This window comes from Ceratotherium simum, chromosome 5, assembly GCF_057802395.1.
Source record: "Ceratotherium simum simum isolate JZ-2026a chromosome 5, ASM5780239v1, whole genome shotgun sequence".
In the NCBI taxonomy this organism is placed as follows: domain Eukaryota; kingdom Metazoa; phylum Chordata; class Mammalia; order Perissodactyla; family Rhinocerotidae; genus Ceratotherium; species Ceratotherium simum.
In genome coordinates, this window is record NC_141904.1 from 82,848,858 (window position 1) to 82,862,751 (window position 13,894).

The 13,894-nt window shown below is 41.5% G+C and overlaps 1 protein-coding gene across 1 annotated transcript in view; it reads right to left on the reverse strand.

Annotated features, from left to right (window-relative positions):
* The window catches only part of SRGAP3 (SLIT-ROBO Rho GTPase activating protein 3), a 245,430-nt gene that overhangs the window by 15,127 nt on the left and 216,409 nt on the right, over window positions 1-13,894 (reverse strand). Inside the window, exon 18 of the mRNA XM_004443413.3 lies at window positions 11,051-11,130. Coding sequence (XP_004443470.2) covers window positions 11,051-11,130 — 80 coding nt within the window. The remainder of the gene's footprint in view (window positions 1-11,050; window positions 11,131-13,894) is intronic.

Genomic DNA, 13,894 nt, shown 5'->3' on the forward strand with positions numbered 1-13,894 from the left:
TTCAAGCCCAAGGGTGCTCTCAAGAATAGCGGAAGTTGTGGTAAAAGGCAATTGGGGGCAGGTTCACATATTTAATAAAGATACAGCCTAAATTGTAGACCAGCTAGTTTATAGGAGATAACCAGGGAATAAGACAGCTGAAAGGAGCCCTCCAGGGGACAGAACAAATACCAAACACTGACCTTAGAAACTACTCCTTCAAAGGAGACAGAATTTGATTGGATTAGTCTATAGAACAATTTATGACCGAGGACACTGTTGATAAGAATAGAGCAAAACATCCAGCAACTAATGGAGCTTAACAGCTGGATGTGGTCAGGGAAGGAGAACCCTACCCAAACCACTGTCATCCCAAGGAGACTGTGGGCATACCCAAAGCTGTTTCTCTCTGAGAAGTAACACCAGGCCTAACAGTAAAATAATCCAGCCAGTCACTAAGCCAATACCCAAGCAAATAAAAACAATAATCCCTAAAGGGTAGGGACCAGTACCCAGAGTTGCTACAATATATTATCTAAAATGTCCAATTTCCAAAAAAAAACATTACAGGCATGCAAAGAAACAGAAAGTATGACCCATACACTGGGGGGGAAAAAAGAAGACAACAGAAATTGCCTCTGAGAATGGCCAGATGTCAAATTTAACAGAAAAAGACTTCAAAGTAGCCATTATAAATATGTTCACAGAACTAAAGTAAATCATGATTAAAGAAGTAAAGAGAGGTATGATGACAACGTGAAATCAAATAGAGAATATTAATAAAGAGATAGAAATTATAGATAAAAAGAAACAAATGAAATTCTAGAATTGAAAAGTACAGCAACTGAAATTAAAAATTTACTAGAGGGGCTCAAGAGTAGATTTGAACTGGCAGCAGAATTAGCGAACTTGAAGATAGGTTGATAGAGAGAACGAAAGCTGAAGAACAGAGCAAAAAGTATGAAGAAAAATGAACAGAGCCCCAGAGAAATGTGGGACACCATTAAGTGCACCAACATACATGTAATGCAAGTAGTAGAAGGAGAGGACAGATAAAGGAGCAGAAAAAATATCCCAAGAAATAATGGCTAAAAACTTCTCAAATTTATTGAAAAACAATAAGCTACAAGTCCAGGAAGCTCCATGAACTCCAAGTAGGATGAAATGCAAAAGGATCCACAAATAGACACATGATAATAATAATGCTGAAAGTCAGAGACAAGGAGAAAATCTCAGAAGTATCAAGGGAAAAACAATTCACCACTTACAAGGGAACCTAAATAAGTTTAACAGCTGACTTCTCAGTAGAAACAATGGGGGCCAGAAGGTAGTGGGATATCATGTTCAAAGTGCTCAAAGAAAATAAGTGTCAACCAAGAATCTTATACTTAGCAAAGCTATCTTTCAAAAATGAGGCAAACTAAGGATATTCTCTGACTAAAAAAAAAAATTTTTTTTCACTAGCAATCTACCTTATAAGAAATACTAAAGAAAGTTTTTTCAGGCTGAAAGAAAGTGACCCCTTACAGTAACTTTGAATCCACCAGAAAGAACAAAGAACACCAGTAAAGGTAATTATGTAATCAAAAAATAGTATAAATGCATAGGTTTTCTCTTTTCTTCTCTTAACTGATTTAAAATTTAGCAAGTGTATAAAATATGTATATAACGTATTGTTGGGCCAATAACATATAGAAATGTAATATATTTGCCCATAACAGCACAAGGAAGAAGAACAAAGCTGTATTGGGCTAAGGAAATGACTACAGATGGTAAATAAATCATTATAACAATGTACTGTTGGGTTTATATTAGCAGATGTAATATGTATAACAATACCACAAAAACGTAGAAAGGGGAATAGAACCATATATGAGTAATATTTTCACATATCACAGGAATTAAGCTAGTAAAAACTTGAAGCTCATCCTAATATGTTAAGATGTATATGGTAAACTCTAGAGGAACCACTAAAATGTAACTTAAAAATATAGTGAAAAAAATCATTAAAGAAATTAGAATGCTACATTAGAAAATATTCACTTAATGCAAAAGAAAGCAGTAAAGAAAGAGTAGAGGAACAAAAAAGACATGAGACACATAGAAAACTAAAAAGCAAAATGGCAGACAGTTCCAACTATATCAATAATAACATTAAACGTGAATGGATTAAATAATCCAATTCAGATTCGGAGATTGTCAGACTGGATAAAATGACATGATCCAACTATATGTTGTCTATAGGAGAGACAGTTTAGATTCAAATACAAATAGAATGAAAGTAAAATGATGGAAAAAATATATTATGCAAACTACAACCACAGGAAAACTGGAGTAGCTATACTAATATCAGACAACATAGACTTTAAAACAAAAAAAATTTTACTAGAAATAAAAGGAACATTTTATAATGATAAAAAGTTCAATCCACTAGGAAGGTGTAACAATGATAAACATAACACATCTCATAATAGAGGAGCAAAATACACGAAGCAAAAACTGACATAAATGAAGGGAGAAATAGACAATTCAAAAATAATAGAATAATAGTTGGAGATCTCAATACCCCACTTTCAATAATGGATAGAACAACTAGACAGAAGATCAACAAGGAAATAGACAACTTAACACTATAAACCAAGAAGACCTAACAGACATCTATAGAACACTCCACCCAACAAGAGACTATACATTCTTTTCAAGTGCACGTGGAACATTCTCCAGGATATGCCATATGCTGAACCATAAAACAAACCTCAATAATTTAAAAGGATATAAATAATAACAAAGTATGTTCTCCAATCACAGTAGAATGAAACTATTGATTTGCTGTTCAGTGACAGAGTCAGGCCAGGACCAAAGTCTCCTGACTGTTGTTATTAGTTCCTGATCTTTTAACTTCTATATTTATTAATAATTTCTCTATACAGAAATCAATAGTAGGAAAAAATCTGGGAAACTCACAAATACGAGGAGATTAACACAGTCCTAAATTACCAATGGTCAAAGAAAAAATCAAAAGAGAAATCAGAAAATACTTTGAGATGAATGAAAATGAAGACACACATACCAAAGTGTATGAGATGCAGTGAGAGGAGTGCTTAGGGGGAAATTTATGCTGTAAATGCCTATATGTAAAAAAGAAAAGAAAGAGCTCAAATCAATAACCTAAACTTCCGCTGTAAGAGACTGGAAAAAGAAGAGCAAACTAAACCTAAATCAAGGAAGGAAATAATAAAGATTAGAGTAAAAATTAATGAAATAGAGAATAGAAAAATGAGAGAGAAAATCAATGAAACCAAAAGCTGATTCTTTAAAAAGATCAACAAAATTTACAAGCCTTTAGCTACATTGACCAAGAAAAAAAGAGAAGACTCAAATTACTAGAATCAGAAATGAAAAAGGGACATTGCTACCAAATTTACAGAAATAAAAGGAAGTATAAAGCAATACTATGAACATTTGTATGTCAGTAAATTGAATAAGCTAGAGGAAATGGACAAATTCCTACACAGACACAAACTTCTGAAACTAACTCAACAAGAAATAGAAAATCTGAATAGACCTATAACAAGTGAAGAGATGGAATCAGTAATCAAAAAACTACCTACCCACAAAGAAAAGCCTAGGCCCAGATGGCTTCACTGCGGAATTCTACCAAACATTTAAAGAAGAAATAATAAGGATTCTTCACTAACTCTTCCAAAAAATAAACGAGGAGGAAACACTTCCTAACTCATTTTATAACGTCAGTATTACCCTGATACCAAAATCAGACAAAGACATCACAAGAAAGAAAACTATAGACCAATATCTCATGCACATGGATGCAAAAATCCTCAACAAAATAATAGCAAACTGAATCTAGTAACATATAAAAAGAATTATACTCTATGCTCAAGTGGAATTTATCCAAGGAATGCAAAATTGGTATAACAACCAAAAAAAATCAATTAATGTAATATATCAATCAATATAATAAAAAAACAAAAATCAGATGATCATCTCAATAGATGAAGAAAAAGCATTTGATAAAATCCAGCATTTGATAAAAACATTCAAGAAACTAGGAATAGAAAAGAACTTTCTCAATCTGATGCATGGCATCTATGAAAAACCCAACACTAACATCATACTTCATGGTGAAATACTGGATGCTTTCCTCCTAAGGTTAGGAGCAAGACAAAGATGTCCATTCTCATCATTTCTAATCAACATTGTATTGGAGGTTCTAGCCAGGACAATTAGGCAAGGAAAAGAGATAAAAGGTATCCAGATTGGAAGAGAAGAAGTAAAACTATGTCTATTCACAGATGCTATGATCTTGCATACAGAAAATCATAAGGAATTCACTGAAAACTATTTGAATGAATAAACAAGTTCAGCAAGGTTGCAGGATACAAAAGCAATATATTAAAATCAATTGTATTGATATACACTTGTAATGAATAATTTAAAAGTGAAATTAAAAAAAATTCTGTTTACATTAGTATCAAAAAGAATAAAATATCGAGGGATAAATTTAACAAAAGAAGTGCAAAACTCATATTCTGAAAAATACAAACCACTGTTGAAAGAAATTACAGATCTAAATAATTGGAAAAACAGCCCATTTCATGGATCAGAAGACTTAACACTGTTAAGACGGCAATACTCCCAAATGGATCTACAGATTCAATGCAACCCCTATCAGAATCCCAGATGACTTCTTTGTAGAAACTGACAAACTGATTCTACAATTCATATGGAATTGCAAAGAACCCAGAATAGCCAAAACAAAATCTTGAAAAAGAAGAAGTTAGAGGACTCAGATTTCCCAATTTCAAAACTTACTACAAAGCTACAGTAATCAAGACAGTGTGGTACCAGCACAAGGCCAGACATATAGATTAATGGAATAGAATTGAGAGTCCAGAAATAAACCCACATGTCTATGGTCAACTCATCTTTTACAAGAGGGCCAAGACCATTCAAGGGGGGAGAGAATATCTTTTCAACTAATGGTGCTGAGACAACTGAATAGCCACACACAAAGAATGAAGTTAGACCATTACCTTACACCATCCACAAAAATTAACTCAAAACGGATTAAATGGATTACATAAACATAAGACCTAAAACTATAAAACTCTCAGAAGAAAACAGGGTAAATCTTCATGAACTTGGATTTGGTAAAGGATTCTTAGATATAACACCAAAAACATGAGCAACGAAAGAAAAAATAGATGAATTGGACATCATCAAAATTAAAAACTTATGTGCTTCAAAGGACACCACCAAGAAAGTGAAAAACAACCCACAGAATATGTCTGCAAATCATATATCTGTTAAGGAACTTATATCTAGAATATATAAAGAACTCTTACAACTCCATAATAAAAAGACAAATAACCAAATTTAAAACGAGCAAAGGATCTGAAGAAACATTTCTCCAAGGAAGATATACAAATGATCAAAAAGCACATGAAAAGATGCTCTATCATTAGTCATAAGAGAAGTTCATTCAAAACCACAAGGAGATACCACTTCACATCCACTAGGATGGCTAGAATCAAAAAGTCAGATAATAACAAGTCTTGACAAGGATATGGAGAATTTGGAACCCTCATACACTGCTAGTGGTTAACATAAAATGGTACAGTCACTTTAGAAAGCACTCTGGCAGTTCCTTAAATGATTAAACATAGAGCTACTGTATGATCCAGCAATTCCACTCCTAGGTATATGCCCCCCAAAATGAAAACATGTCTGCACAGAAGTTGTATACAAATATTTATAGCAGCATTATTAACAGCCAAAAGGTGGAAACAACCCAATGTCCATCAACTGACAAATGGATAACCAAATGCAGTATATCCCTACAATGGGATATTATTCAGCCATAAAATGAAAGAATTCCAGATACAAGCTACAACTGGGACTAACCTTGAAAACACTAAGCTAAGTGAAAGAAACCAGACAGAAAGGCCCCATATTGCATGATTTCATTTATATGAAATGCCCAGAATAGACAAATCCATAGAGACAGAAAGTAGATTAGTGGTTGCTTAGGGCTGGGGAGAAATGCGGTGGGGACAGGAAGGTAAGAGATGATAGCTAACGGCACGTGGTTTCTTTTTGTGGTGATGAAAATGTTCCAAAATTGTCTATGGTGATGGTTGCACACATGTGTGAATACATTAAAAACTATTTAATTATACACTTTAAAAGGGTGAATTTTATGGTATGTGAATTATAACTCAATAAAGTGGTTAAAATAAAAAAGCAAGGGAGAGTCCTACTTAGTTTTCAGGCCTCAGCCCCGTGGTGCAGACCAGTTTACCTTCTCTGCACTGGGAACAACAGCCTAGTTAATAATAAAGTGGCCACTGTTCTCGTTTTCTGTTATTTTTTATTTCTCACAGGGTGGGGTGGCCATGATTTGGGCAGAATTGGGCATTCAAATAAACTGACTGTAATACCATTTTTTTTCCGTTTTTTTTTTCTTGCTGAGGAAGATTCGCCCTGAGCTAACATCCATTGTCAGTCTTCCTCTTTTTTTCCTTTTTTTTTTTTTTTTTGGCTTGAGGAAGATTATCCCGGAGCTAACATCTGTGCCAATCTTCCTCTACTTTCGTGGGACACCGCCACGAAAGCACAGCTGGTGACTGGAGTAGGTCCACGCCGGGAGCCAAACCTGCGAACCCGGGCCGCCGAAGTCAAACCTGCGAACCCGGGCCGCCGAAGTGGAGTGAGTGGAGACTTAACCACTCGGCCACGGGGCCGGGCCTATTTTAATACCATCAAAACCTCACCTAACACATACAATGTGGACGAATCTGTAAACATTATGCCCAGTGAAAGAAGACAGAGTCAAAAGACTCTATTCTGTACAATTCCATTTATATGAAGTTCTAGAATAGGCAAAACTAATCTCTGGTGAAAAAAATAAACCAGATCAGTGGTTACTTCTTGGGCTTTGGGGCAGGGACTGACAGGGATGGGGCATGAAGGACTTTCTAGGGTGTTGGAAATGTTCTGTATCTTGATAGGGGTTTGAGTTATGCAAGTTTTTGCCTTTATAAAAACTCATGGAATGATACACTTAAGATTTGTACATTTCAGTGTATGTAATTTTACTTCAAAAAAAGAACCATAAACAATATTGACCCCTAGTTAATGATGTGCATGCTTAAGTATTTGGGGAGATGCACGCTGATGATGGCTACTTACTTTGAAATGTCTTAAAAATAAGATGGATAGATAGATGGATAGCTACCCACATGATAAAGTAATTACAACAAAATGTTAACAACTGTAGAAACTAGGTAGTAGGCATATGGGTGTTCACTGTACAATTTCCTTCAACTTTTCTGTGTGTTTGAAATTTTTTATTAAAGAAATATTGGGAACCACGAATAAACAAAAATTTTACCTTGATTTCTAATAGATGTCTAGAACAATCTCATGAAAACTACGGACCTCTTCTCAGAGGGACACATTCCAATAGAAATAGAATTTTGCCCACAATGGACCTCCAAAAGCCCATTTATGAACCTCTGATGTGTCCACCGAGTGAATGGCTTAATGGTTTTCTAGAAATAGATGATGGGTGAGGAATCAAGGCAGTTTGGAGAACTTTGAGAAAATATCAGTGAGAGAATGATGGTGTAATTATAATTGAAAACTAACACATTGTAACTATATGAACATGTTTCTGTTACTAATTTTAGTGGTTTCTTTACCTGGCGGTCTTGTTCCTCATTTAGCATCCAATTAATAAAGCTGCTATTGACAGGCTCCCTTAATGTTTTCATTTGGTTCATTTCTGACGATCAAGGGTTCTCAGCCTAACCATGGTTTCTTCATAAACCTTGGAGACCAAAAGGGCAAGCACAAATGGCTTTTCCAGGCTTATACTCATGATGTGCTAACAGACTCAAGGCAGGGCAGCAGGCATCAGTTAGTTACAGAATCTGTTGAGACAGGAAAGGCAGTAGGTGCCCAAACAATAACTTGTTCCTTCAATTTAGTCACTCATGGGATGACCCATCTATTACAAGGACACAGAGTTGTGGTTTTATGGCTGACTTGACCTTTGAAGTCTGCTGGATTCCATTCATACAGGGTGTTTTCAGGAGAAACAAAGATATTGATAATTCCCCAAATGAAATGTCTTAAGGAAAGTAGGTAAAGAAATCAGGAGGTTTAGGCTGCCAGTGACCAGTTAGGTCAATGAAACTCTCTGGACTCAGTTTCTCTCTCAGGACTAGGACGGATTTATACTGTATACAGAGTCAGCTAACGTTTCCTCTCCACTTCGCCATCCCAGGCACTGAGCTAAGCTCCTTCATGTACGTCACCTCATTGGAACCGAGGCCACAATTCCCTTGGTGCTGTCACTCCTGTTTTACAGATAAAGAAACTGAGGCCAGCGGTTATGTGGCTGGCCAAAGATGTCACGGCCATAAAGGTCTCTCTCTGTGTTTCAAATCCAGGTCTCCTTGCTCAGAGGCCAGTGCCCCCTCGACTGTTCCTGCAGCTCAAGATGTCTGTGACTGTTTTGGCTGGGGTCGGCATGAATGTGCACATTTAGAAAACGCAATTCATTTTCCTCCAGAGAATGCCCCTGATTCAGCACCCCCATCAACACACAGGATACAGCAAGAACCTTCAGGGAGCATGAAACTGGCTCTCCTGACGGTGGCTGTGCCCCTCCAGGATGATGCTTCCTGCCTTTGTCATCCTCAGAAACCAGCAGCCTGACAAAGAACAGGAGCAGGGAGCTTCTGGGGAAGCAGACACCAAGCTCTAACGTATCCCGTTCCAGGGATACTGTGGGCCTCTGCACTCAGAGGAGCAAGACAGCATTTTCTGGGGGGTTCTTCTTGGTGTGGGGTGAAGCCTGTTGGGTGCGTCCTGTTCGTTGCTGTGTTGTCTCTTCACTGACCCAGCAAGACCCATTCTCTCTGTCCCTCCTCCTCCCCAGTCCTGGTGCCCAGAGCAGCCTTCCACCCACGGGGCTGAGGAGCTGTGGGGCAACTCCGCAAGAGTGGGATGATGACAGCAGCCTTAGCCCCCAGGAAGGCAGGAGCACAGCTCAACGGGCAGAGCTGCAAGGTGCTCAGAGGGCACCTGACCCGCCCTCCTGAGGGCATGTCTGCCCTCACCTGCAGCCCTGACAGGCCTCAATTCTGGAAAATCAGTCTCTCTCGTTGGACAAGAGGTGTTTTCTCCCAGTGGAAGAAGAGAGACTGACAGCAAGGTCTAGAGCAAGAGGGAGCCACACACACACACACACACACACACACACACACACACACACACACACAGATCGAGAAATAAAGAAAGCAACAAATGGAGAGAACAAGAAGGGGGGATGTTAAAAGTGATAGAGGGGGGAGAAGAACTGGAGGAGGGAGGGAAAGAAGGAAAGAGAAAAGCAAATCACTGCAAGCAACAGAAGGTGGCAGCCTTCACATCTCCAAACAAAAGCGCTGCAGGCCACTTTCCTCAGCTCAGGATGACTTCAGCCTCTCAGGATTCTGGCAGAGCTGAACATTACGCCTAGATTTGCTTTTCTGCACCTGTGACCCTGGCCTGACCCATCAGCTTCCTCTCAGGCCACAGTGATTAGATCATGCCTGGGTACGTGACCCAAGGCTGTCCAGTGAGACTCCATCCCAGGGCCTTTCTTGGAGCCGTTATGAAAAGGAAGCCCTTTTCCACTGGGACTTTGGGTAGAAGGATAATGAAAGCCTGGAACTGCCAGAGCCCACCACACAGGGAGATCCTACGTGAGAATGAAGCCAACACAGAGGGAAGCAGAACAGGAAGATGGAGACAAATTCCTGACAAAATCAACTGAACTCCTGGATCCAGCTGCACCTGAAGCCATGCTTACCTTGGCTTCAGGTACGTGATCTGATTCCCTCTTTTGCTTAAGTCCATTTGAGTTGGGGGTTCTGTTGTTAGCAACTGAAATACTCCTACTAGAATGTGAAAACCCACATATCAGTCTTGCCTCTTTCACTAGCTCCCACAAACCACTCCTGAGTACATACCCAGCTCTCCTGACAAAAATGGCAGCAAGCAGGGCCTGGGACTGTCCCACAAGAGAAACACAAAGGCTGATAAGAGAACTGCTAAATAATGATTTTTAAAAAGTAAAACTATCACAGGGAGAAAGGAGGGCTATGCTTGGTCTATACAGGGCTGTATTATGACTTTCATAGGCCCTGGGCACTTTTGCTTACATGGGTCTCTTCCTCTATTAAAAAAAAGTTAAAAATTGTATTTTACAACTGCATTGGTATAAAGATGAGTATAATCCAGGCTGGATCATATTCATTTTTTTCTTCTTATTTTAAAAGAAATTAAAACATTTTTGTGGGCCCTGAAAGCATTGTGGGCTCTGGGCACTGTGCCTACTTTGCCTAATGGATATGCTGGCCCTAGGCCCATATTATCCAGATTGCTTATCTACACAGTCCGGGCTCCCTAGAGCCTAGCCCGATTCTCTTCTCCTTGTCTAGAAGGAGTGGACGGTCCAGTGAGTCCCTTGGAGCCCTGGCTGGCCTCTCTCTCCCTATCTCTGCACACTTCCCTGGGTCATCACCAGGGAAGTTTGGCGCCATCTTCAGGGTGTCTGCTGCACTGGGGACACACCTGTAGTCTGGCTTTATCACTATGCATCATGGGGAGCTGCTCCCAATCTGTCAGGTGACGAGGCTGGGAGCTCCTCGATGACCCATGTCTCGTTCATCGATGTGCTCCAAGTCCCAGCAGAGGCTGGGCGCAGAACAGACCCCTGGTGGGGCAAAGCGTGCCTTCTACCTAGGAAACTCCTGTCACTTAGGACTTCGCTCCGGCCAGGCAGATCACTGAAAGGGATCAGGCAGCCGGGCGGGAATGTGGTAAAGTAGAGGGCACCTGCCTCTCAGCTTTTCCTGGGTCCCCATCTATTCTGGAGGACGATGCTGACTTGCAAAGCGGCAGGGGTTTATGCAGGCCAGCCCAGTGTTTGGGCGGGCAGGAGTCAGCATGAGAGGCCCTGGGGGAGTTCCTTGGCCCCAGACTGCCCCTTACTCACCTTCGTCACTTGTGTGAGGCTCAGTGCCATTGTCGTGGTCAACTTCATCGATGGTCCCTGGCTCGCTGTGTGGGCTGTCACTGCAAGGAAACATGGGAAGGGGACTCGTTGGGGGGCTTTGTATCCTCACACTGCCCTCAGCCTCCTGCGGGTGCCAGCTCAGCCCACCTCTGGGCCTTGACCCAGATCAGATGCAGGCCCTGACCTGTCTTCTCCCTCTGACCACCTACGGACCTTCCTAATAGAAAACCACTCCCAGCCCTCTCTTCTGGAAGCTTCCCTGAATAACCTCCCCCATCCGCCCCAGCCCTGGAATTTGCTGGGCTGTCTCTTTGTAAAGGTTGTCAATGCCTAGGTGCTCTGTAAGATCCAGAGGGCAGTGTAAAACCCTAGCATCTTTCCTCAGAAGGACCACAGGCCAGAACAGAAAGGAATTTTGGAAGTACTGTGAGTATCCATCTAGGCTGGCTCCCTGTCTCACAGCGGAAGTGACACACCCAGCGAGGTGGAGAGAAGCTCACAAAGAGCAGGGTTCCTCGGGGTTGCCTCAAGATGCTGCATGCAAAAGCCCAGATCAGTCCCGGTGCTGCGAGCAGACTGGCAACCATGATGGGCACGGCGGGAGAGTGAATCCAGGCCCGGGAAATTTAGCTGTTAATGCCCTGGGATAACTTCACCAGCTGCTACCCCCTCGCTAGACGAGAAGCTTCTGGAGGCCGGGTTCCTGCACCTCGCCAGTCAGTCCGTTTTTTTTTATTGAGCCATTGATGGAGTCCTAATAGACGCCAGGCACTGTGCTAGGTAGGAGGGGCACACTGCTGGGTACGGTGGACACGGACCCTGCCCTCATGGGCCAGAAAATAAAACTGGTGCAAGCTGAAATGTGTTACGTAGGAACAAATGAGCAGAGGCAAGCATAGCAGAGGAGGCCTCCAGAGGGTGGTCAGGGAAGGCTTCTCAGAGGAGGTAACATTTACAACGCCATTTAAAGGAATATGGACTTTATCATGAAAAGTTCTCCGTTGCCTCCTGGATGAGGTCCAGACTCTGCACAACGGATTGTTTAAGACCTTTCGTAACCTGGCTCCTGCTGGCCTGCGGAGCCTCCTCCCTCACCATTCCCTCGGCACATGCAACACTCTGGCCACACCAAACTGCTCTTCATTCTACTGGATGCTCCAGGTCTAGAACATTCTTTGCCCACTCCTCACCTGGAAGACTCCCATTCATCCTGCAGGTCTCAGCTAAGTCTTTACTTACTCCAGAAAGATCTTCCTGACTTCCCTACAGTGGCTCAGGGGACCCCACTTCTGGACCTGTTTCCCCCTCCACCAGAGCTCCCTGCATCAGGCGTTAATCCTGTCCAGGTTAGAGTGCTGCCCCCACACGGGGCCTGGCCCAGGACAGACACTCTGTGAATGTCTGTTTGTTGAACGAAGGAATGTTGTCCACTGGGATGAGACCCTCAGCCAAATCCCCCTTTTTGGTTTTGAAAATGCCTCCAAAATTACCGTGTAGTTAATACTTTTCCTTTCTCATGGGACACAAATGGGATTAAGAAAAGTGTGGTTATTGTATATTGCTCTATGAGAAGTACACTCAGATCTGTAGATCCCCTCCCAGAACACTAATTATATATATATACACACACATACGTATATATATATATACGTATGTATATATATATATATATGGTGCAGCAAGAAAAGAAAACTGGTAATGGTTGCAAAAACTGTGTGGAAAGCTTCTCTTTGTCCAGAAAGTGTGCTTGCTGGCTGTTTGATGTTTCTGTCACAGAACAGGGACAGATCTGCTCCCAATGCCTCACATGAGGTCATGAGCAGCCATCGCCAGGGCCCAGCATTGCCTGCAGGGAAGTGATGCAGGGAAACAAAGGGGCTGGAACGTCCCCCTTCTTTGAAGCCGTTGCCCAAATATGCCCAAGAACTAAAGTGAGTCAAGAGCCCAGGAAGGCTTGGACAATCAAAAGACAAACTCGCCGGTAGGCACCTGGCTGAAGGCAGTGCGGGTGATACCTAAATATAGAGCTGTGTGCCGTCCTGGATCAGGAATAAAGACAGAGCAGGAACCCTTTGACTGGTCTCTGTCAGTTGGTGTCCTGAATTTTCTGTCTTCACCACATTTTTAAAAAGTGTCCTATCTTCACTGCATTTTACAGTCTTAGCCTGGGGAAGGTTGTCAGCCCTGATTTTGAAAGGTTCTAAAATATTTCTCCCAAGACCCAGTGTAGCACCACGTACGCAAAGGTGCCCAACTAGCAACTGTTGGCCTAGTGTGGAGCTCTCAACAAAAAAGAACTCACTTTGTCTGGAAGATAGAACTCCTAGGTGGGAGGGGACAACATCAAGAAGTGTCACTCTAAATTCATGAGGTTGAGATGGGGATTATTCACGCCCCTGCTGCCTGAGATGGGCTTTCAACTCACCTGGCCAATGACAGCATTACATCTCCTAACCAGTGTGACTAGTTCACCAGACCCAAGCCTCAGCAAGGAGACAATTTTGGGGCTTGTGTTGAAACATTTGAGAAGGAGAAGCTCTTTTTCCCCTAGGGATGCTGAGAGAATGGGCTTTAAATCTAGAGTTGCTGGAGGCCTTCTTGAAACCACCAGGGGCAATGCTGCCTGAGAATGAAGCCAATGGAGAAGAAAGCAGAGCTGAGGATTGTAGGACCGAGTCCTGATGATAATGGTTGAACCCCTGGATCCAGCTATACCTGAAGCCATGCCCCTAGACTTTTTAGTTAAGTAAACTAGTAAATTCCTATTTGGTTTAAGCCATTTTGAGTTCTATGTCTGTCTCTCATAAGCCAAGAGAGCCTTGA